Genomic DNA, 23,516 nt, shown 5'->3' on the forward strand with positions numbered 1-23,516 from the left:
GCCCTTAGCACCAAATTAAGGTCCCAGGTAGGGAACCTATGCACAGTGGGAGGATTAATTATTGAGGTGCCCTTGAGGAACCGCTGCACATGAGCGTGCTGGGCCAAGGAGGATCCCTCCACCTCTAAAACTGAAGATATGGCAAAAACCTCACAGCGCAACGTATTGGGACGAAGCCCTTTATCCAGGCCGTTTTGGAGGAAACTCAGTACAAGGGTCACAGAGGCGGATCTAGGAGAGACTCCTTGAGAACTACACCAACTTGCGAAGGTCTTCCAGGTAGACTGATAGACTCTAACCGTGGAAGGCCTCCGAGAAGCCAGGATTGTGTCCTGAACGGAGGTAGGATAGCCACACGCTGCTAGTGCATCCCGCTCAACCTCCAGGCAAATAGATTGAGCCACCCCGGGTCCGGGTGGAATATTGGGCCCTGGCGAAGAAGTTGACAGTGAGACCCCAGTGGAAGGGGCGATTCGATGGACATCTCCACCAGATCCGAAAACCAGGGTCTTTGTGGTCAGTATGGAGCCACGAGAACTATATCCGCTCCCAATGTCCGAACCCTCCGGATAGCTTGTGGAATGATGGCGAATGGCGGAAAGGCATAAGTTAGGCCCGGGGGCCACGGAAAGGTCAGGGCATCCACACCCTCCGCTCCGGGGGAGTGATACCTGGACAGGTACCGTGCCATCTTGGCGTTTTCCGGATTTGCGAATAAGTCCATGACCGGCTGACCGAATTTCCGAACGATTTGCTGGAAGGCCAGAGGGTCCAGAGACCACTCTGCCGGGTCTATCTGTGAGCGGCTCAGCCAGTCCGCAACTACATTCAATTCTCCGCTGGCGTGATCTGCTTCTAGGGACAGAAGGTGTTGTTCCGCCCACGTCAGAAGGAGGGAGGCTTTGCGCATCAGAGCCTTGGATCTCGATCCGCCCTGCCGAATGACATGGGCCATGGCTGTGGCATTGTCCGTACGTACCAGGACATGACAACTCTGAAGTACTGGGAGAAATTCCAAGAGCGCGAGACGAATTGCCTGCAGCTCCAGCCAGTTGATGGAATTGGAGCGATCGGCTTCGGACCAAAGACCTTGTGCCACGTGCTGCAGGCAGTGACCGCCCCAGCCCAGGAGGCTGGCATCTGTGGTGACCTGGACACGCTCCACTGGAAGGAATTTGACCCCCCTTGACGTGGCTGGGGATACCCACCAGTGCAGGGACTGAACAACCCGAGGAGGGAGAGAAACTGGAAGCCTGGAGCGGTCCATCACCTGGTCCTGATAGCTGCGGAGAAACCACTGGAGTGGATGTGAGTGAAACCGACTCCACGGCACTATGCCCAGGGTGGACACCATGCGGCCTTGCAACTGGGACAGGGACAGGACATCGGACCTGGGGCGGGCTATCAGAGCGCGGCAGGACGCAATCAGGGAACCCCTGCGTTCCTTGGTCAAGCTAAACCCTAAACTGTATCGATCACCGCACTCAGATGGAGAATCCTGGTCTGGGGGAGCAGGGAACTCTTGGGCCTGTTTACGATGAACCCGTGGGACTCCAGAACAGAGAGGGTCAGCTGGACGTCTCTGTGGCCCCGGGGGGGGGACCTGATCAACAGGTCCTCCAAATACGGGTAAAGATGGACACCCCGGTCCTCAAGTGTGCCATGAGTGCCACCATGATCTTGGTGAACACCCGAGGCACAGTCGAAAGACCGAAGGGGAGAGCCCAGTACTGGAAGTGGCGGGAGCAATAAGCAAACCTCAGGAAGCGGCGGTCCTGTTCGTGAATGGGTACATGAAGGTAAGCTTCCTTCAGATCCACTGAAGCTAGGAAGTCCCCCTGCTGGAGAGCCATCAGTATGGAACGGAGTGTTTCCATGCGGAAACCCCTCCTTCGCAGGAACCTGTTTACGAATTTGAGGTCTAGAATGACCCTCCACTCCCCGTTCTTCTTGGGGACTAGGAATAGGATGGAATAGACCCGTCCCTTGTTCCCCTGGGGGAACGGCCTCGATCGCCCGAATGGTCTGTAAATGGCGAATGGCCTCCTCCATCAGGTGGTGTTTGGATTCCTTGTGAGATCGTGGGGAGGGGAGAAACCGATCTGGAGGTTGCGCTGCAAATTCCAGAGAGTACCCTGAAGAGATCGTTTGTAATATCCAGGCATCGGAACAGGTCTGTGCCCAGGCGTGCACAAAGTCCCTCAACCTGCCCCCCACTATGTGGGGATCCCGATCCGGAAGGAGGGGACCTCGAGGGAAGTCATTGGGCCTGATTTCACTTGAAACCTGGCTTGGAAGGTTGGCTGGACTGCTGGGGCTTTTGAAAGGAATTGTCCCGGAAGAAGGACTGATTCCTATGCCAGTTGGACCTGTTGTGCCTGAAGCGAAAGGAAGGCCTGTACCCTTTGAATCCAGGCGTAGGAGAGGAGAAGCTCCTACGGTCCTGACGCTGGGGAGCCATGGACGGCATGGCCTTCTTATTATCCTTAGTTTGAATCAGGACGGGTTCCAGAGCTTCGCCAAAAAGCTTGCCCCCTTTAAAAGCCGCGTTGGTGAGGTTAGCTCACGATTTGTGGTCAACTTTCCAATTTTTAAGCCACAAGTGGCGTCGAACCGTGACGTCAGAAGCCAACGCCCTAGCGGACATTTGAACGGAGTCTAGGGATGAATCTGCCATGAACCTGACCGCTTTACCTAATTTATTTAGACCCTGACGAAGGATGGGCAGTTTGGGCGGAACCATGGGTGTGAGTTCCTGTACCCACAAAACCGCGGCCCTCACAAAATTGGAGTTAGCAACCGAGGCTCTGATGGAGAGAGCATTCGCCTCATGCGACCTGCACAGGGCAGCGTCGCATTTCTTATCCTCCACATTTTTTAACGCATCCTCTCCTTCCTTAGGGAGCACCGCCCCCGTGATGAGGGTGGCCACCTCAGCATCCACTAGTGGCACCTTGAGCCTACTCGAAAGGGTAGTGCTAGAATTGTACATGCACCTGACGGCGGGAGGGGGCCCTTTTTCCTCAACGGGCTTGTCCCATTCGGCCTGGAAGACGTCCAGGAACAACTGGGGACAGGGAACATTGACTTCCTGGCATTTTAGGGAAGGGAGAACCGTAGGGTCCCCTTCAGTGTCCTCTGGGGTGGGCTGCATCCCCCCCCCCAAACGAAGGGTCTTTCTGACCTTGTGGAGAAGGACCAGATAGTCGGTTTTAGAAAACAGTCGATAATTTGCCTGATAGGAGGGAGACGGATCCTCCTCATCTCCAGAGAGTTCCGCCTCCGACAGCATAGGAAGCTCGCGGTGCGAAGTGCGGGGAACAGGCACGGCCGGTAGGGAAGGAACCGGGCAGCAGGGAGATAAGGAGGGAGGTCCGCAGTCCGGAGGCGCGGGTGGGCCGGCAGGAGGAGTCAGACCCTGAGCGCCCTGGGCCGCAGCCAAAATGGCCGCCGCTGGGGTTCTGGCAGGATGCGGCTGGGCGGGAGATAAAAATGGAGCTGCGGGCGGCTGGGCGGGAAGAGAGCGCTGCGCCGCAACAGACGGAGCCAGCCAAGGCAGCTTCTGAAGCTCCTCGGCCAACACACGCCTTAGAAGTGCCGCAAATCGCGGAGGGATGTCTTCCTCCTCCTCTGCAGAGGCTTCGCTCCGTACAGTATCGGCAGCAACGAACACGGCGGCGGCGCAGAAGCACTTAGAAGGAGGGGCGGAAAGGGAGTCCCCCAGCCCTGATCCCCCTTGCAAGCCTTCCCCGGGCTCACCTGTATAGGCCCCCTCGGTCTCTGATTCCCACTGTAGCACAGGAGCGGAAGAATCACCCCCGCCCTCTTGGAGCAGAGTTCCTTGAGCGGGCGAATGGGGTGGAGACCTGCCTCTGGCCAATCGGATCGCCGAAGAAGCTTTGGCACGCTTCTTAATCATTTTAACGAACTTGGCTGAGCCCTGGGCCCGAGTATTGAGCGCAGGAGCAGAGGCCGCAACCCACTCAGCCTGGCACATGGAGTGTGCTACAGAGTTCTCAGAGAGAGAAACCTCTCTCTCGTCACGCTGAAGCTCCATCACCAATATGGGTATAAGAGGAGCCGCGAGAGGAAAAAGTCACTTCCCTTCTTCTCCCCTTGCAAAAACCTGTCTGCAATTGCCGAGCAATAAGAAAAGGCAGCAGAAACGTAGAAAAGGAGGAGCAGTGAAAAAACGGTCCTGCTGGAGCAAGACAGGGCGAAGAACTGGGGTTGTAGGGGATTGCCCCCCCTCCTGCTGTGAGCCAAAGCTCTTGATTGGCCCTGTCTAGGAGCAGGAGGTCAAGACAACCCGGCATTGCTGCGGATACAACCCTCCTCTGAAGGAAAATATCAAGTTATCCAGCAGATACTTCTGGGTATATCCAATAAAGGAGGGCGGCAGGGAGGTACGCTGACGCCCCCTGGACCTACTAAAACTGGAGCGCCGGCGGGGGGAGAGCAGCGGGAAGGGTAAGTGCACCCTCCCTCGCCCTTAAAGCAGCACCCCCCGCCCGCCTTCGAGCCTCGACCCGCCCAGTTCTGTGCACACCCCTAAAGGTAGTTCCCTAGGTTCCTAATGGAGGCAACTCACTTTTACAGGGGCAGAGAGGGTGAGAAACCAGCCTGATGTACTAATGGGAACATTTCACTGGCAAATAGCCATGCGCTCCACCATGTGAAATGTTTCCCAATCCCATACAAAAGAAAACTGAAATGGGGAAAAGGTGCTAGATGTCTGCCTCTGCACGGGTGGAATCCAGCCTCTTTTCTGTCAGGGATTGGTGGAAGGTAAACATTGAGGGCAATTACTTCCTCCTCTCTTCTATCGCAGCAACCACAAACTTGTATTATTCAGAGCGTCTTATTTGTTTAATGTGTTCTGCGATCTGATCAGCCAGGCACTAAATCTTTTTTTGTTTTGTTTTGCCTTGTTCTCCGTTTGTTTGCTTTTTGTGTTTCTCGTCACCCTGGCTTGATCACAGTTTGAGCACGCCTTTGTTCAGAGAAGGTGATAGAATTTTTTTGAGCTTCATCATTTCAAACCTATTCATTCTAGTCTACCAAACTTTGGAAGGGTCTCACAAGCCAGGCAATGAGATTCTACACAATTATTGTTCCTAGCTTGGGCTGTGCTTACAAGGGAGATAATAGAGTTTCATCATGGTTATTTGTTTTCATAGCTGCATATTGTGAGCAATAGGATGGGGCTGTAAGCCTGCAGAAGGCCCCAGGTTCAATCCCGGGCAGCATCTCCAGGTAGGGCTGAGAGAGACTCTTGCCTGACACCTTGGAGAAGCTGCTGCCAGTCAGTATAGACAATCCTGAGCTAGATGGCTCAAGGGCCAGACTCAGTAGACGGCAACCCCCTATGTTCCTATTTCTTTCCCGCAGGTATTTAGCAGTTCCTAAATGAATAATTATGTTATATAACCATTCCTGCTCAGGAAAGCTCAACAGCAGTTTTAGAATATTTTTAAACATCAGCACTCAACACCGACTCACTTTCCTTTACATACAAAAACTGTGGATTCTAGAGAGAGAGAGATTCTAAAGAACACCAGAGCCACTATAATGTTTCTGAATATCCCACACCAACTTCCACAGCAACACACCACAGTCTCGACCATCTTAGAGCATTGATTCATAAGGCATTTACACACAAAAGTCTCACCATAAGTCCTAATTGTCTACACAATACAGCCTTTCCACTTCGGTGGAAGACAAGATCTAGAAAACAAACACTGCCATACCAACAAGGACTTCCACGGCAGCAAGAGAATCGTCTTCCCAATCCATCTCTTCTTTTTCCTCCAATCCCTCCTTCAGGTTGGACATGATCGGATAGAACTGCTTCCATTCGCCAATCAGCTTTTTTGTCGCCGAATCCGACAGCTTGAACGACTGTCCCGTGAGTGTACCATTTAATCCAAATGGACTAAGAATAACTAGAAATGGGAAAGAGACTTGAAAATAACTAGAAACCAGGGGGAGGAGAAGAAAAGAAACTAATGCACAGCAAAACATTCTGTATATCAAGCGATCAACTTGTCTGTGGGCAGGTAAGCTAGCAAAATCTTCAATACATACTTGTAAAGCTGCCTAAGGCTGCCAAAACACAACATGTAGAGGGGCTATTCCACCACTACAGAAGATGCTTCTCGAGGGATTCCCAGATGTTGTTGACTACAACTCCCAGAATCCCCAGCTGCAATGGCTTTTGCTTGGGGATTATGGGTATTGTAGTCGACAGCATCTGAGAATCCCTCTTAGAGGGAACACTGCTTGGACGCTCAAAGTCTGAACCTTTATTGTTTATATTTGTATCCCACCCTTTGTCCTAAGACCCCAGGGTGGTAAACAAGATCATAAAATCCAATCGAGACAACCTGAACACAAAACCAAACATAGCTACACCTTGAAAAGAGAGCTGTCCGGGGTTGGGGGTGGGGGGACTCCTTGGCCCAAAGCCTGGATAAAGTGGACAGTCTTATTCATTCATTCAACAGAGAAATAATAAATAAATAAGATAGATCCCTGTCCCCAGAGGGCTCACAATCTAAAAATAAACACAAGATAGACACCAGAAACAGTCCCTGTAGGTACTGTGCTGGGGGTGGAGAGGGCCAGTTACTCTCCCCCTGCTAAATAAAGAGAATCGCCACGTTAAAAGGTGCCTCTTTGCCAAATTAGCAGGGGTTAACTTGGTAGTCTTCCGTTTCCTCCAAAAGGCTGGGCTGCAGATCTCAACTGTGTGTTCCTTAGCAGGGGCAACCACCAAGAAGGGCCTGCCCTGCATGCTTGACGCACAAGCCTCAGCAGGGGTCTGCACACGCAGCAGAGCCCTCCCAGCCCATCTAGAAAGGTGGGCAGCTGCAGCTGGGAGCAGGAGGAGCTGAAGCCGTCTACAGTACCCGGAAACAGACTGGCAGCCAAGTCAGTGCCTTCAGGATCAGTGCAGTGTACGGTCCCAGAAATCACTCTGGCGGCCGCATTCCGCACCATCCTCATTTCCAAATACTTTTCAAGTGCAGCCCTACACAGAACACACAGCAATAATCCAAATGCAACAGGGCCAGTGCATGGGTGGCCTTTCCCAACCCACAAATGGCTACAAGAGCCTGTTATCCGAAATGACGTTCAGTGGCTGCAGTTCATCAGATAGTGGACGATTCAGTGCCAGCAGTTTAGAATGCCTACATGGGGAAGTACTGCCTACACCAACACCTGCTAACTGAGCAAAGAGACCCCTTTTAAAGCGGCGATTCTCTTATTATTTAGCAGAGGGAGAGCAACTGGCCCTCTCCAACCCCAGCACAGCATCCCTCCAGTGGCTGTTGCTGGTATCGGCCTTACGTCTCTTTTTAGACTGTGAGCCCCTTTGGGGACAGGGGACCATCTTATTTCATCGCATTTCGCAAGCCAGTGTCATTAAATGACTGAGATATCACAGCCACTCTAATCCTGAGAACCCATGGACCACATTTCTGCCACTTTCTCTTCTCAAATCAACACTATTTTAAAAAATGTACATGACATTTATATACCGCTTTTGAACAAGAAGTTCCCAAAACTGTTTACACAGAAATAAATAAATAAACTTCATCTCAGTTCTGTGCGCTCTCTCTCTCTCACCCATCCTTTTTTATTATCTACATTTATTATTATCTACATTTTATATCCCACTCTTCCTTCAAGGAGCCCAGTGCGGTGTACTACATACTTAGGTTTCTTTTTCACAACCACCCTGTGAAGTAGGTTAGGCTGAGAGAGAAGTGACTGGCCCAGAGTCACCCAGCTAGTATCATGGCTGAATGGGGATTTGAACTCGGGTCTCCCCGGTCCTAATTCGGCACTCTAACCACTACACCACGCTGGTTTTTGACTTGAGAAGCCTACTCTGACAAGGTTTGAGCACAACAGGCAACCAACTGCCCTCATCGGATGAGCAGGACAGGCTGCAGTGCTGCTGTCCTGAGAGACAATAAGAACCCCATCCTCTGCTTGAGGAGAGTGGGTCCTGTAGTAGCAGACATGACTGGTCCCCTTAGCTAAGCAGGGTCCGCCCTGGTTGCATATGAAAGGGAGACTAGAAGTGTGAGCACTGGAAGACATTCCCTTGAGAGGATGGAGTCGCTCTGGGAAGAGCATCTGAGGACAGGGCTGAGAGAGATGCCTGCCTGCAACCTTGGAGAAGCCGCTGCCACTCTGTGTAGACAATACAGAGCGAGATGGACCAAGGGTCTGATTCAGTAAGTTTCAGCTTCCTATGTTCCTGGCAATCTCAGGATGAGAGCTTATCACACCTCATTAAAAGGAATGGGTGCCCAAACTGGGCGAGGTATGCAAGAACTGGTGTGCCATCACAGCAACTAGAAATTAAACTCTTCGGAATGTGTGACAAACTCACAAGAGAAGACGGACATTGTGGTGTGCAGGGCAGGAGGACAGGAAGACCGCCAGGGAGGGATCTCCTGCTAACTGAGCCAGAGGCACCTTTTAAAGTGGCAAACGGTGTTCCTTCTAAGCGCTCACACCTTTTTTGATATCCGCTCAGTTCATTTTAGATCCCGCTCAGGTCGAATCAGGAAGGCCCCACTCTGAACGCAGGTGCGCACACACTGCCTTGATACTGCCGCCCAGAACAAAACTCATTCCGCACACAGATGAAAAAAATTAGAATGCACACTGGCGGCAATTCTTTTCTATTTAGCAGGGGGAGAGCAACTGGCCCTCTCCAACCCCAGCACAGCTACTGGAGTCGACCTCCTGTTTCTTTTTAGATTGTGCGCCCTTTGGGGACAGAGAATCGTCTTCTCTCATCCCTTTGTCTATGCCAATGGCTTTGAAAACTTTTTGCTGAAAAGCAGTATGTATATATATATATATATATATATATATATATATATATATATATTAGTAGTGGCTGCATCTACTAAAGTAGAGCGCAAAGCTGCAAGCTACAGGTCAGAGTGCGGTTTTTTAGAAAGGGAAAACCTGGTAATAGGAGGAGGCCGGTAGCTGGAAGTGCAATGGACTGGTCTGTTAGGAAAGTGACCCTTCAACTGTTGGCAGGATTCGAGAGGCAACTGAAAAGTTGCTGAGAGCGCATCTGTGCCTGCGTGCACACTTTTAAACTTGTACAGAGGAAGCAGGCAAGAAAAATGTCCAGGCACATTCCAGAAAGAAAGCAGATAAAGATCCATTTATTGTTATGCCAAAGTTCTGGTTTTCAGTGCAGGGTGCAGGCAGCCAATTCTGAACACAGCAGACATCCTCAAGGAGGAGAGATCCTTATCTCAGCTTTCTCATTCTTGAAAGTCCTGCAATCCAACACACTCTCTAATACACAAGTGTGTATTACACAACCCACAAGTGGGTATTGCCCTACAGGAGTCATGTGAAAAGTTACCCTAAAGCAAACCCCAGAATCTATCTTTGAAGACAAGAATCTATCTTTGAAGACTCCTCTTTAAGAGAGGAGAGCTGGTCTTGTGGTAGCAAGCATGACTTGTTCCCTTAGCTAAGCCGGGTCCGCCCTGGTTGCATATGAAAGGGAGACTAGAAGTGTGAGCACTCTAAGATATTCCCCTCAGGGTCCGCCCTGGTTGCATATGAAAGGGAGACTAGAAGTGTGAGCATAATGGGGATAATGGGGTCGTTCTGGAAAGAGCATCTAGATTCCAAGTTCCCTCCCTGGCACATTTGTCCAAGAGAGGGCTGAGAGAGACTCCTGCCTGAAACCTTGGAGAAGCTGCTGCCAGTCTGTGAAGACAATACTGAGCTAGATGGACCAATGGTCTGACTCCGTATATGGCAGCTTCCTATGTTCCTATGACAGGCAGGTACTGCAACGCCTGACAATCCTGAAAAGCAAAGTGCAAACCCAAACCAGAAAATGAGAACTCAGGACACCGAAGCATTTGCCAACTTAAGGTATTTCTTCCTGTCTTAGCTTTCGTCTTGGTTTGCTCCTCGATGAAAGGCATCAATCCAGAGCCCTGGAGAGCCTTGCCCTAAAGGACCAACTTGGCCATCAGCCGGAGAAACCTACCTTGAAAAGGACTGTTTGACTGCTGGGCAAGAGTGAGATGCTCTTCACTGACAAAGTACACAGGTTGGTGCTGGTTGATTTCCACACTGGTACAGACGTTGCTGTCGCCGTGCAAGAAGAAGGTGAAGGAGCAGGAAAGGTGTTCACTAAAGAAAGAGAGAGAGAAAAGAGAAGGTTGGTCAGCATGGAGCCATCAAGACGAGGCATGTGGAGCTTGATTTGAAGCGAGAGATAAGAAGCAGATGGCAGCTCTTGGAAAAATATTTATTCTATTTATTATTTATTTAACAGACATATTTCTATACCACCCAAAACTCACGTCTCTGGGCGGGTTTACAACAAAATAATAACAGGAAATAAAACATCAGTTAAAAACACAAACAAGAAAGTTAAAACACAACAATTTAAAATTTTAAAAACAATATTCTAAAACGACATTAAAACCATTAGAACAATATTAATTAAAAGCCTGGATGAACAGATGCGTCTTTAAAGACTTTTTTAAAATTGTCAGAGATGGGGAGGCTCTGATTTCACTAGGAAGCGCATTCCAAAGCCTTGGGGCAGCAACGGAGAAGGCCCGTCCCTAAGTGGCCACCAGATGAGCAACTGCAAATGCAGACGGACCTCGCCTGATGATCTCAATGGGCAGTGGGGTTCATGACGAAGAAGACGTTCTCTTAAATACCCAGGGCCCAAGCTGTTTAGGGCTTTATAGGTTATAACCAACACCTTGTATTTTGCCTAGAAACATATCGGCAGCCAGTGTAACTCCTTCAATACGGGAGTAATATGGTCTCTCCGATGACCCAGAGACCAGCCTGGCTGCCGCATTCTGGACCAACTGTAGTTTCCGGATCACATAACAAGGGCAGTCCCACATAGAGCGCATTGGAGTAATCCAGTCTGGAGGTTACCAACAGATGTACCACTTGTGTGGAGAGGGAAAATCAAGTTTCCCTTTCCACGCAAATGGGAAAATTCCAATTGCTGTCCTATGCCAGCCAAGCAGCTAGCCAGGGACGGCTCAATCAAGCTGCATGCCACACCACATGGAATGAGAACAAGATGACACATCTACCTTCGACAATCGGGATCGAGCACCATAATTCGGGAAGCCCCTATCCTCCCTGTCCCCAGTTACCAACCCACAGGGAAGAGGCACGTGCAGAGGAAACTCTGAAAAAAGCACCAGAGGGAGCGGAACTTGCTGGGTCCACTGTGGGAGGTGTGACACTTCTAAGGTAAAACTAAGTTGCTGACTACCCACTACACAACGCGATACAACCACAAAAGGGAGATGAAAGGGCTAACTACAGATGCTATCTTGTGCCCGTACCCAAAAAGCTTTCCAGCAACATCTGAGATGGGTAATTTTCTCGAGAACCGAGAAGGACTCAAGGTCCTCATTTATAAGAAGAATCCCGCTGTTGATGCAAAGCAACGGAGCCTCGAAGTATGCGGAACCAAGCAAGGAAATTAGGGGCGAGCAGAAAAATAAACTAGAATACGTCAACTACAACATGCAAGGGAAAGAAGTAAACTGTCTGGTATTCAACCAGACTGTTTGAAATTAACCTGTTTGTTTACACTCCATTATCTTCAGTGACTAATGAGCATTTCAGCAAACGAAGGTCTTCTTCGCTCAGGATCCAGATACTTTGCCCTTCCTTTAAATTGCCAGAAAGACTTAACAATGCACATGCTCCGAGGCAATCCGCGGGCTCCTCAGAAGTCAAAGGAATTTCCGTCTCCACTGTCCCCATGTGAACATAAGCCATGAAAATCCAGCATTTGCATCCAAACTTTCAGGTTCACCTGCAGGTCTCCTCTCTTGCACACACCCCAACTGAACAGAAGCCGCAATATCCCATTCACGGGCACGCACTCCACAAGCAGCAATGGCCCATCACTGCTCCTTGATTAGCTGAATGATGCATCTTTACTGCATTTACATTTGGCATTTGGTGCAGACTTCTTCAGTCACTGAGTGGTCTCAGGCAAACCACAACCTAGTGGCTGTGGCTGTGACAGGAATTTAATCACCACGATTTCACCCAAAGAATAAAAGGTGGGAGTGTGGGGAATTTATTTTATTTACTCATTTTGACATAGATAGCTCACTCTTCTTGCAAAGAGCCCAGAGCCATCTTCATGGCCATGTTTATCCTTACAACCATCCTGCGAGGTAGGTTAGGCTGAGAGTTAAGTGACAAGCCCAGAGTAATGCAGGGACCGTGAAGGGGGATTTGAACTCACGTCTTCCCTCTCCTAGTCCAATACTCCAACCACTAAACCACACTGGCTCTCTTCCACAGGCTCTAGCCCTCAGAGAGCTACTGATCCCCGGGTTTCCTCGGGAAAGGAAACTAAAGAGCCAGTGTGGTATAGTGCTTAGAGTGCTGGATTAGGACTGGAGAGACCCAAGTTCAAATCCCCATTCAGCCATGATACTTGCTGGGTGACTCTGGACCAGTCAGTTCTCTCTCAGCCTAACCTACTTCACAGGGTTGTTGTGAAGAGAAACTTGGGCTCCTTGGAGGAAGAGCAGGATATAAAATGTAATAAATAAATAAATAAATGAACGAATCAACGAACTACTATCTCTCTCTCTATCTGTCATACTTCTATACTGCCCTGTATAAAACCTCAGGGCAGTTGACTAGCTAACCAAACAGAAACCAAAACCTAAAAATCATAAAACAGATCCAAACTTAACCTCAATGTCCCAGGTTGAGGCAGTGGCAAGAGGTGCTTTCTATCTGCATCGGCTGATATGCCAGCTGCGCCCGTTTCTTGCAATAAACCACCTCAGAACAATGGCACACATGCTGGTCACCTCCAGACTTGACTACTGCAATCTGCTCTACGTGGGGCTGCCTTTGCACATAGTCCGGAAACTGCAGTTGATTCAGAATGCGGCAGCCAGGTTGGTCTCTGGGTCATCTTGGAGCGATCATATTACTCCTATATTAAAAGAACTACACTGGCTACCATTAAGTCTCCAGGCAAAATACAAGGTGCTGGTTTTAACCTATAAAGCCCTAAACAGCTTAGGTCCAGGGTATTTAAGAGACGTCTTCTTCACCAGGAGAAGATCTCACTGTGCATTGAGATCATTGGGAGAGGTTGGTCTACAATAGCTACTGCAGATGACTTCTCCATTGCTACCCCAAGACTCCAGAATACGCTCCCTGCTGAAATAAGAGCCTCCACATCTCTGACAACTTTTTAAAAGTCCCTAAAGACTCTTTAACCCAAGCTTTTTAAACTGAACTGTGGTTTTAAACGGTTTTAAAATTTTCATTTTTAATCTGCTTTTATTTTGTTGTTGTTGTAAACCACCCAGAGATGCAAGTTTGGAGTGGTCTACAAGTTGGGGGGGTGGGGGGGTGGGAATAATATAAAATAGAAGTTACCATCAATAGTACTTGCATCCTGAGAATTGATCACCAGCCAAAGTTTCTTAGAAACGTAAAGATTTCTAACCACACTTTGAAAAATTAGAGAAGTAAAACCCCATTTCCAGTCCAGATGCTTACTCATTTTCACAGCATTGCGAAAACATAGATGGCAAAAAACAAACAAGAGATCCCCATAAAGCTGAAGATATAAGGAGAGAGGAAGTTCAGAACAGCTTTCTTCACCTGCCACCCTTCTCTTTAGCTATTTTGCTGGGGGCAGAATGACAAGCACGGCTATTATTACCAAGGCCGACTCAGGGTAGGAATTTGTTTTCAGTGCTTGACAAAATCAGAGGCCAGAGAGAAGAATGGGCCTTCCCAAGCCCTCTCAAGAAAGCTACCTGATGAATGGCGCAGACACAGTGTTGATCATGTCAATGCATAGAATCAGAGGAAGACTCCCAGCTTTATGGGAGAGCCAGGTTGTAGTCCATGCTGAAACACTCGACCCCCACACAGGCTCAGGGCCTCGAAGCACTGCTCAAACTTTTACACTCCTCCGGAGAAAGCTCGAAACCGGAATCCCGGTTCCTTCTCTCCGTCGTACAAGCACATGCTCATGTAACGTCTGTCTCGTTACAGGGAAGCCTGTTTGACCCACATGCTAGGGAGGAATGCCTCTGGCTTTTGGCACGCCTCTCGCATTACGAACCTCTGGAACCTGGGATGACGCTTGAGTCATCCCAGGAGACAGAGGAGTGGCACCTCTGAATACGAGACCAGCTGGTGCTGAAATCGACTGCCCCGCTCTGTAACATCTGAGATGCTACCTGGGCAAGGGGCAACAGTATTGAACTTGAACCAATCCATGAGAGCGAATGTGACTGAACTAGGGCTTCGCTATTTTTCAAGCAGGGGCCGACCCTGGCAATAAACCTTCAATGTGGGAGCCATTTCTTATTTTGCTGACCAGTATGATGGTTTCCTCAGTGCTGAGAGGGACCTTTAAGAGATATGGAGCCCTCTCTCTCTCAAGACCTGTGTGGAAAAAGCAGGATTTGTGGTCGCAAGCATGATTTGTCCCCTTAGCTAAGCAGGGTCCACCCTGGTTGCATATGAATGGGAGACTTGGTGTGTGAGCACTGGAAGATCTTCCCCTTAGGGGATCATGGGGCTGCTCTGGGAAGAGAATCTGAGGTTCCCAGTTCCCTCCCTGGCAGCATCTCCAAGATCGGGCTGAGAGAGATTCCTGCCTGCAACCTTGGAGAAGCCGCTGCCAGTCTGGGTAGACAATACTGAGCTAGATGGACCAAGGGTCTGACTCAGTATATGGCAGCTTCCTATGTTCCTAAAGCACTGGGAAGGACTACATTTCCCAGCACTCTGTGCACACCTTCCAAGATGATGCAGGGGCTCAAGAGGGCTCCCGTTCCCTTAAAGAAACCCCACCGGTGCTGGGCCAAAGGCAGCACTGCATGCCAAGAATGATCATCTCTGGAGGATGCCAGGGGAGCCCCATGCAAAGTCTTCAGCTTTGGTCAAAGCTTCACCCGGGTTCAAGCCAACCATTAGTCAGGAGGCCACACTTAGGGGGCCGCCAGGCCTTACAATGAAGAGGACTGCCTTAGATAAAAGCACTGGAAGTGTCGCTTCAGGGGAATGAACAGAAGGTTGTCAGAAGCAAAAAACCAACACCACCAGGTTATGCTTGCTGTTACCAAACCCCTCCCTCACATTGCTAAACGAATCTGCACTACATCTCCAAACAGTTTCGACACAGAAAAACAGCAACGCCCATGTCATACGCAACTAGACACACACAACAAGTGAACCATCCATCGCAGGTTTGCCCCAGAGACAATCCACCCAAACGGAAGCATCTCCCATCTCAATGGGCAAGACTGAAACAGGCAGACCTATTGGCAGTGCCCGGATCTTGTCCCATGTCACCTGAATCAGTGACACTAAGAAGGCAGCATTCACCCTCGGTGCAGGGGCTCAGACTTGGGACCACAGATGCTGCTGGACTACAACTCCCATCAACCCCAAACACTATGGCCAAAGACCACCCAAAGGCCATTGTGGCTGGGAATTCTTCTGCCTGATTCCCACTGCTCGTTAAGGTCATCCGAGGAGGTCCGTCTCCAGTCAGCACTGGTTCGTCTAGTGGCGACTCCGAGGCGGGCCTTTTCTGTAGCCGCTCCTGGGCTGTGGAATGCACTCCCGGCAGAAATCCGCAATCTGAACTCTTTAATGGCCCTTCAGGAAAGCCCTTGGCCTGGCTTTCTAGGGTTTTTAATTTGTTGTAATTGGTTTTAATGTTGTAACCTGGTTTTCAGGGTTTTTAAAATTGTTGTGATGGTTTAATTGCTGCTTTATGATGTTTTAATTGTTAATTCTTGTTTTACAATTTTTGTTTTAATTGTTAACTGATTCTAATGGTTCTGTTTTAATTGAAAACCACTGTGAGCCATTTTGAAGGGGTGGTATAAAAATTGAATAAATAAATAAATAAGTATGGGAGTCGTAGTCCAACACTAAAAGCAAGGGTTCTCAAACTGAGGTCCCCAGATGTTGCTTAAGCCAGACTTAGCGAGTACCTGCCTCCGATACGGGACCAAATCGAATTGGATTGCTCGTTAGGAGACACTTTGGCCAACAGTTTGTGTTTGAGAAAGAGTAAATGTGGGCTTCCTAGAAATTTTTCCACCATTTTCTGTGTTGGCCCTCCTGCAGATGTTGGCCTACAACTCCCATAATCCCTGGTTACTGGCCACTGTGGCTGGGGATCATGGGAGTTGTTGTCCAAAACCAGCTGGAGGGCCTAGCTACAGTGGAATGCAATTCTGCACATTTAACATGCATTTAGTAAACTAAGCCTTTAAACAAGTTTAAACCAAACCTTAAACAAGAGAGCCAGCATAGCGTAGTGATTAGAGTGTTGGACTAGGATAGGGAAGACGTGTCAAATCCCCCTTCAACCATGAAACTCACTGGGTGACCCAGGACCAGTCATGTCTCTCTCAGCCTAACCTACCTCACAGGGTTGTTGTGAGGATAAACATAACCATGTACACCGCTCTGAGCTCCTCGGAGGAAAAAGCGGGATATAAATGTAAAAATAAAATAAAATAAGAAAATAAAAATAAGTTGATGATGGGCTGAGGCGGGGAGGGGGGAATTCAGCACACTTAATGGGGTCCAGATGAGGCCTTGCCCAATAATTTAAGAGCCAAATGACACTTGACACAATAAACGGACTTAGAGATTGATATTATGTGGTGGGGGAGAAGGGAAGGTGAATGGGCTTTTCTTTATCCTCTTTAGAAGTAACATACTTAGAGCAGAGTTAGGACTGCCTGGGGAAACATTTTATTCAATAACTCTACCGCTGAATATTCTAGTCTAGGCACCACAGACAAAAAATTTAGGCGCCATGGCTCCCTGGCGCCAGGGATCTGTCAAACCCTGGTCTTGAAACTATCTTTTAAAAATTTAAAGTTTTACATTTTTACGGGAATACTTGTAAGTATCTTAGGACATTAAAAAAGCCAAGACACACTTTCTTTGCGTTGTTTAAATTTCAACTACAAAAAAATATGGCACTGAAATCAACATGTATGTCAGCATACGCAAAGAGCTGTGCATCATTTGCTTGTGTGTGTGTGTTGTGTGTGTGTGTGTGTGTGTGTGTGTCGGGGGTGTGTGTGCGGCAGGAACACACATTCCTTATGGACAGTAACCGGAAAAGAGTCAGTCAAATGGTCTCTTTGGCTGACATTACCATTTGATTTATGAAACAAGACATTTAGATACGGAAAAAGTTTCTGCAAAAAAATAATTATAGCTGTGGAAAATTTCCCATTATAAAAAATCATTTGTCACATGCTGGTTGGGAAGAACCCAATTAAACAGAAATACATTTGGAGAGGAGAATTTCAGATGCCTCACTCAATACCGCATTTCTGCAAAACCAGATCAGGAAACCAAAACATTTTGATTACAGCTTCTCCAACACCCCCATAAGCAACACAGACACTCTCTTAGAAAGGAAACTCGTGATAGAAGGAACTTTGAAACAAGTCATCCAAAAACCAATAGAATGAACTATTGATTTCAACCTGATTGGCAACAATTCTATCATGTAGTCTCTCATCCAAATGCAAACCAAAGCAAAGCCTGCTTAGCAAAGTGGGCAATTCATACTTGCTAGCACATGACCAGCAGAAGAGTACGCACCCCTCCTCCTCCCCGCAATCCCAAGCCCCGCAGAAGCCATTACAGAGGGTCAAAAGATGCCCAGATACGGCTGCAGATGGAAAATGAGATCCCTGGAAACCATCTGTAAACAGAGTCACAGGTAAAAATGGATCCTAGTAAACTGAGGTAGATTGGGGGGTTTTTTGTTTTGTTTTTTAAAGGTACCCAACAAGAACTCCCTTTCCCTCCCATTTCTGCTTTCTATATAGAGCCATTAGCAGCTGCAATTAGCCATGTCCACATCATCATGGGCACCCATACAGAAACAGTAAACACACACAATTGCATTCTCTGCCGAGAGACGTTGTAACAGCTCTAAGGAGCCCAGCTGGGTCGCTCAGAAACATTCAGCAAATAGTTATGGGCTATCTTCTAGAACAGGGCTGCACAATTTTGGACCGCCAGGTCTTTTGTTTGTTTTCAGGGGTGTTTTGTTTTGGACTACAACTCCCATAACCCCCACCAAAGTGGCCAATAGTCAGGGATTATGGGAGCTGTAGTCTAACATCGGCAGGAGGGCCCAAGTTGAGCAGCCCTGGTACAGATCAACTGAAGACTGAATTTTGGTCCTTAAACATGTCAATGGAGCAAGAAAAATAAGGTGTGCTTTGTAGCATCCCTTCAAAAACAAGGGATTGTTAAGCATTTGGGAAGCAACCAGCTTCTGTAAAGAATCTGTCAAGACAATACATTCCTCTGATTAATCAAATTAGAATAGAGTTTGACATATGGCATATGTTAGATATTTCATAAACAACGTGCTGCAAGTATAATCACCCTAAAATGACTGCTCTTGTTTTAACATCAATTTATTTTAAATATTATGTCAACTGTGTAATATTGGTTGCTTAATTAAAAAAACAACAGAATGATTTGTGGGAGAAAGCCGAGAGATTCACATAAAATCTTACAGAAAGACAAACCAGAAGGGAAGCCCTGGTAGCATCATTTTGAGGTTCTGGGATCTTTACAGAACAAGAAGCATTTTATGTACATACAGAAATTGAAAGATAATTATAGATAAAGATAAATACTACTAGATGCTCTCTTTGAAGTTGGGGAGGATGATACTTTAGACAACTTTAAATATTCAGATGAGCAAAGTATAATCTGCATATGCAATGGTCTGACTTATATTCAGTAGCAGAAGAGAGCTATGCTCTAATCTTTTACCAACTTTACAGATTAAATACTGCCAAGATTAATTTCAAAGACAGGTTATAAACAGAGTTTAAATGGCTGTGTATATACATGGAACAAACAGATTCTTTGGAATCTCCACTGTTGACTCTTAAAAATGTACATCTAGAGATGTACATATCAGGCAGTATAAAAATATTATTATTATTTTTAAATTTATATCCCTCTCTTCCTCCAAGGAGCCCAGAGCAGTGTGCTACATACTTGAGTTTCTCCTCACAACAACCACCCTGTGAAGTAGGTTAGGCTGAGAGAGAAGTGACTGGCCCAGAGTCACATCCAGCAAGTTTCATGGCTGAATGGGAATTTGAACTCCGGTCTCCCCGGTCCTAGTCCAGCACTCTCACCACTACACCACGCTGGGAACACCATCTTGGCATAATACGAGGAAACTGGCAATATATTCTTAACAATCTAATGTCTCCTTTTACAGCATTGGCTATGAATGATGGGGTTTGGGGAACTATTTTACAGGTGGTATTTAACACCTTCAAGGCTGAATAATTTTAATATGGGTTAATGGAAGTGTGGAAGTATAAATACAAACCTTATGCATTGCTTGTGCAGATGTTCAATGGTTAAATTGATCTGGGTAGACGTTATAAAATTAATAAGGGAAATTACATGAAATAATACACCTTCGGAACCACTGGTTTTGTTGTTGAGCTGAGACATGCCTCATGGCTGAGGAGGACTCTGAATTCGTTTTAAACCGAACACCACCATAGGCTAAAATTGGAAGTGCAAAAGAAAGCAGACAACTCTAACCAAATAGAAATGTCGTGGAAGCTCAGGCAAATGCATAACCGAGCAAAGTTAGCTATTTTGGTTCAGGGTTGGAAAGAGGCCAAATAATTTCCAAATTTTTATTTAAAAATTATTTGCTTCCGAAGTCATTTTAGGAGTCAGTAAGAACCATCTTTGGAATTTTCACACCATATAACTTGACAGCATATTGACTGTGGCATTCTGTTTATGTGGTGATCATAATTCAGAAAATCCGCTTAATACTACTACGACGAATATTTATATGCCGCTTTTCAACCCAAGTTCCCAGTGCGGTTTACATAGAGAAATAACAAATCAATAAGATCGCACATTGCCCCCCAAAGCTCTCACAATCTAGAAAGAAACATAAGATAGACTCCAGCAACAGCCACTGGAGGAATGCTATGCTGGGGATGGATAGGGCCAGTTGCTCTCCCCCTGCTCAATAAAGAAAATCACCACTTTAAAAAGGTGTCTCTTTGCCCAGTTAAAGGAAAGTGTGCTGTTGAGTCAGTGTCAACTCCAGTAAGCACATACTCGACTCTGCCCGGGTATCACTAAACAGGGGCAGGCAGAAGGCACACCTGTATGGCTAAGGCCGTGCTGTTGCTAACTGCTTTGGCAAGAAGCTTTTGCTGGTCTTTGGACACGGAGGCTCCCACCGGCACCACAACAAAGACACAGGAACATAGGAAGCTGCCCTATAATATGTATTTAATATTGTAAACTGCTTTGGGTGCCCTTTGTCAAGGCAGGAAGGCGGTGTAAAAATGGAGTAAACAAATAAATATCCTCTCTAATAAAACGCTTGGTGTCCGTCCGTGGACGGACACCAAGCGTGCGTTCATGCCTCCCTCGGCGGTTCCGCGCATGCCCAGAACCGCCGAGTCAGAAACGGACAAAGGGATCAGGCGGCCATGTTGGCTGGTTCTCCTGCTGCCGCCTCTGCCCGCCCGGAGGAGGAAAGGACTGGGAAATACAGCGAAAGGGGAAAACAGCGGGAAAGACGGTGGGCACGGGAGGGAAAGACGGCGGGGACGGGCAGGGAAAGGCGGCCATGCTGGAAAAACAGCGGGAAAGACGGTGGGGATGGGAGGGGAAAACAGCGGGAAAGACGGTGGGGACGGGAGGGAAAGACGGCGGGGACGGGCAGGGAAAGGCGGCCATGCTGGCCGGTTCTCCTGGCCCCCGCCTCTGCCCGCCCGGAGGAAGAAAGGACAAGAAGGAGGACGGGGAAGCTGGGCGAGGAGGCGGCGAAGCCGCCAACGATGCCTGCCACGCCAGCCAGAACAAATTGCAGCGAAGCAATCGCGCCCGCTCACCCGCCCTCCATGGTGCCCAGAAATCACCTTCCCCGCTTCCCCCCCCCCAAGATTAAGTGCCAAAAACGCCCTTGGTAATTGCGCCGCCCCCGCCTATCGCCCTCCCGCCCAACCAGCTGCCCAAACCCAAGTTACCCAATGCAGCCCGCGGCAATCGGCCAGAAACAAAAAAAGAAAAAAGGTTAAAAAAAAAACCTCCAAGAAGAGGTGAAGAGCTTACAAAAACAGCTCCTCCCTGGGGTTAGCCTCTGCCCAGACTGCCGGTATGGACGCGAAGTACGCCTATTGCGTCATTAGCGTCCATTGCAACAGTCTGGGCAGCAGCATAGCATAGAGAGGAGCTCTTTTTGCGAGCTCCTCACTTCCTCTTTGCAAACAGCTCTGGAAACTAGAACAACAATTAGAAAAAAAATGTTACACTAAGCACTACAACAAAACCCTAACAAGACAAATAGTGACCAATAGTAACACCAAGCACAACACACAACCCAAAGACAACACTACACAACAGATATACACAACTTAGAACAGCAGCCACTGCCGGTCCCCACAATTCCCCCCCCCAAGAAAAAAAAGGTCACAACCAGTCCCCTACCCACAGCCCAGGGGCGGGGGGGGGGGCAAAAACCCGTTATTTGCGCACGCATCCACAGACTGGCAGAACAAAATGAGGGAGAAGGAAGAGCGGGGGGAAAAGGGAGGTAAGAAGGAGAGACACAGGGACAAGGGGGGGGGAATTATGGAGGAGAGACAGACAGGGAGAAAGAAAGAAAAAACACCAGGGACACAAACAAACACAACAACAACAACAACAAAGAGATGAAGAACGCAAAAAGGGGGGGCTAGTGCCCGTTATTATAACGGGCTTAAAAATACTAGTAATAATAAAAAAATAATAATATGCGGAGTCAGACCATTGGTCTATCTAGCTCAGTACTGTCTTCACAAACTGGCAGCGGCTTCTCCAAGGTTGCAGGCAGGAGTCTCTCTCTCAGCCCTATCTTGGAGATGCTGCCAGGGAGGGAACTTGGAACCTTCTGCTCTTCCCAGAGCGGCTCCATTATCCCCTAAGGGGAATCTCCTACAGTGCTCACACATCAAGTCTCCCATTCAAATGCAACCAGGGTGGACCCTGCTTAGCTAAGGGGACAAGTCATGCTTGCGACCAGAAGACCAGCAGTGTTCCCTGTAAGAGGGAACCCCAGAGGTTGTTGACTACAGCTCCCAGAATCCCTAGCTGCAGTGGGGTTTGGCTGAGGATGCTAGGAGCTGTGGTCAAGAACATCTGGGATTTTCTGTTAGAGGGAACACTGACTGCCAGCTCTCCTACATGCCAGCAGGGCGGCAAGCAACAGGCCTTGGCAAGTTGTCTTTGAATCTAGAAGCCAGGGCCAAAATTTAGGAGCCAGCAACTTGACAACGCTCCTAGGCTTAGTGACAGAAGCTGGGTAGCAGGGGATAAGATCCAGTGTGGTGTAGTAGTTAGAGCATTGGACTAGTACAGGGGAGATCAGGGCTTAAATTGCCACTCAGCTCCTGGGTGACTCTGGGCCAGTCACTTCTCTCTCAGCCCAACCTACCTCACAGGGTTGTTGTGAGGTTAAACATAACCATGTTCACTGCTCGGGGCTCCTTGGAGGAAGAGCGGGATAGAAATGTAAACATGAAAATAATAATGATGAACGGGCTTCTCTCCGTCCCTTTTAAAGTGAACATAGAACAGAACAAGGGCTGCCCCTGACAAAAAGATGTTATCAAACAATCTTTCGTCTGAATATCCTAGTCTAGGTGCTATGGCTCAAAAAGATGTAATATCAAGCAATTTGCACTCAAGTGTTTTTAGACTGATCCATGGAAGCATTTCGGCAGCACATGTGTTTATGTTTGTCCTGTGTATTTTATAGGGTCGATTGTTTTCCACACCTTGCTGGGAGCTATGGTGTCACGACATCTGTACAATCCCACTTGTGGCCATGATAGTGCTTTTGCATTCACGGTGTGCATCCATCTCGGCACACACCGCATTATGTGGCTAAGAATCCGAGGCACCACGCCTCCCTGGCATACAGGAGCCGACCAAGCAGTGCATATGACACAGCGGATTGGGCATGAGAAGACAATCATGACTTCTTCCTGTTCAGCGACAATTTGCATCGTTCAGACTGATCATGCATATCCCTTCTCTCCTTGCAACACAGACTAAATTGTTCTAAGAAGTTGAAGGGGGGGAGACCCCACACAGCCAGTGGGCTCTTCCCTCTATCACCACCTCAGGCCATCTAACACCAACCCTTCTAGGGTAGGACATAGCAGAGCGGGGGGGGGGGGGGAGAGACATCAGATGCTAATTTGGCTGCCACTGGGGACATTTTAATGTGTTGAGCCTATTTTTCAATATGACAAGCCAGTTTGGGGACAAAGGTCTACAGCCATTTCTACCCAACCAACCAGAAATGAATCCACACTTATGCACACCCCCAAGGGGAGGAAAAAACCACCACCAAGCCCTGG

General features: G+C 48.2%; 1 protein-coding gene across 6 annotated transcripts in view; it reads right to left on the reverse strand.

Moving 5' to 3' along the window:
- Positions 1 to 23,516, reverse strand: part of MED13 (mediator complex subunit 13) — a 127,537-nt gene that overhangs the window by 63,609 nt on the left and 40,412 nt on the right. For all 6 annotated transcript variants that reach the window (XM_053275157.1, XM_053275155.1, XM_053275156.1 and 3 more), the window contains exons 4-5: positions 10,052 to 10,197; positions 5,751 to 5,945 (exon numbers count right to left, since the gene is read on the reverse strand). In XM_053275157.1, the coding sequence (XP_053131132.1) occupies positions 5,751 to 5,945; positions 10,052 to 10,197 (341 nt within the window). The remainder of the gene's footprint in view (positions 1 to 5,750; positions 5,946 to 10,051; positions 10,198 to 23,516) is intronic.

This window comes from Hemicordylus capensis, chromosome 12, assembly GCF_027244095.1.
Source record: "Hemicordylus capensis ecotype Gifberg chromosome 12, rHemCap1.1.pri, whole genome shotgun sequence".
NCBI lineage: Eukaryota > Metazoa > Chordata > Lepidosauria > Squamata > Cordylidae > Hemicordylus > Hemicordylus capensis.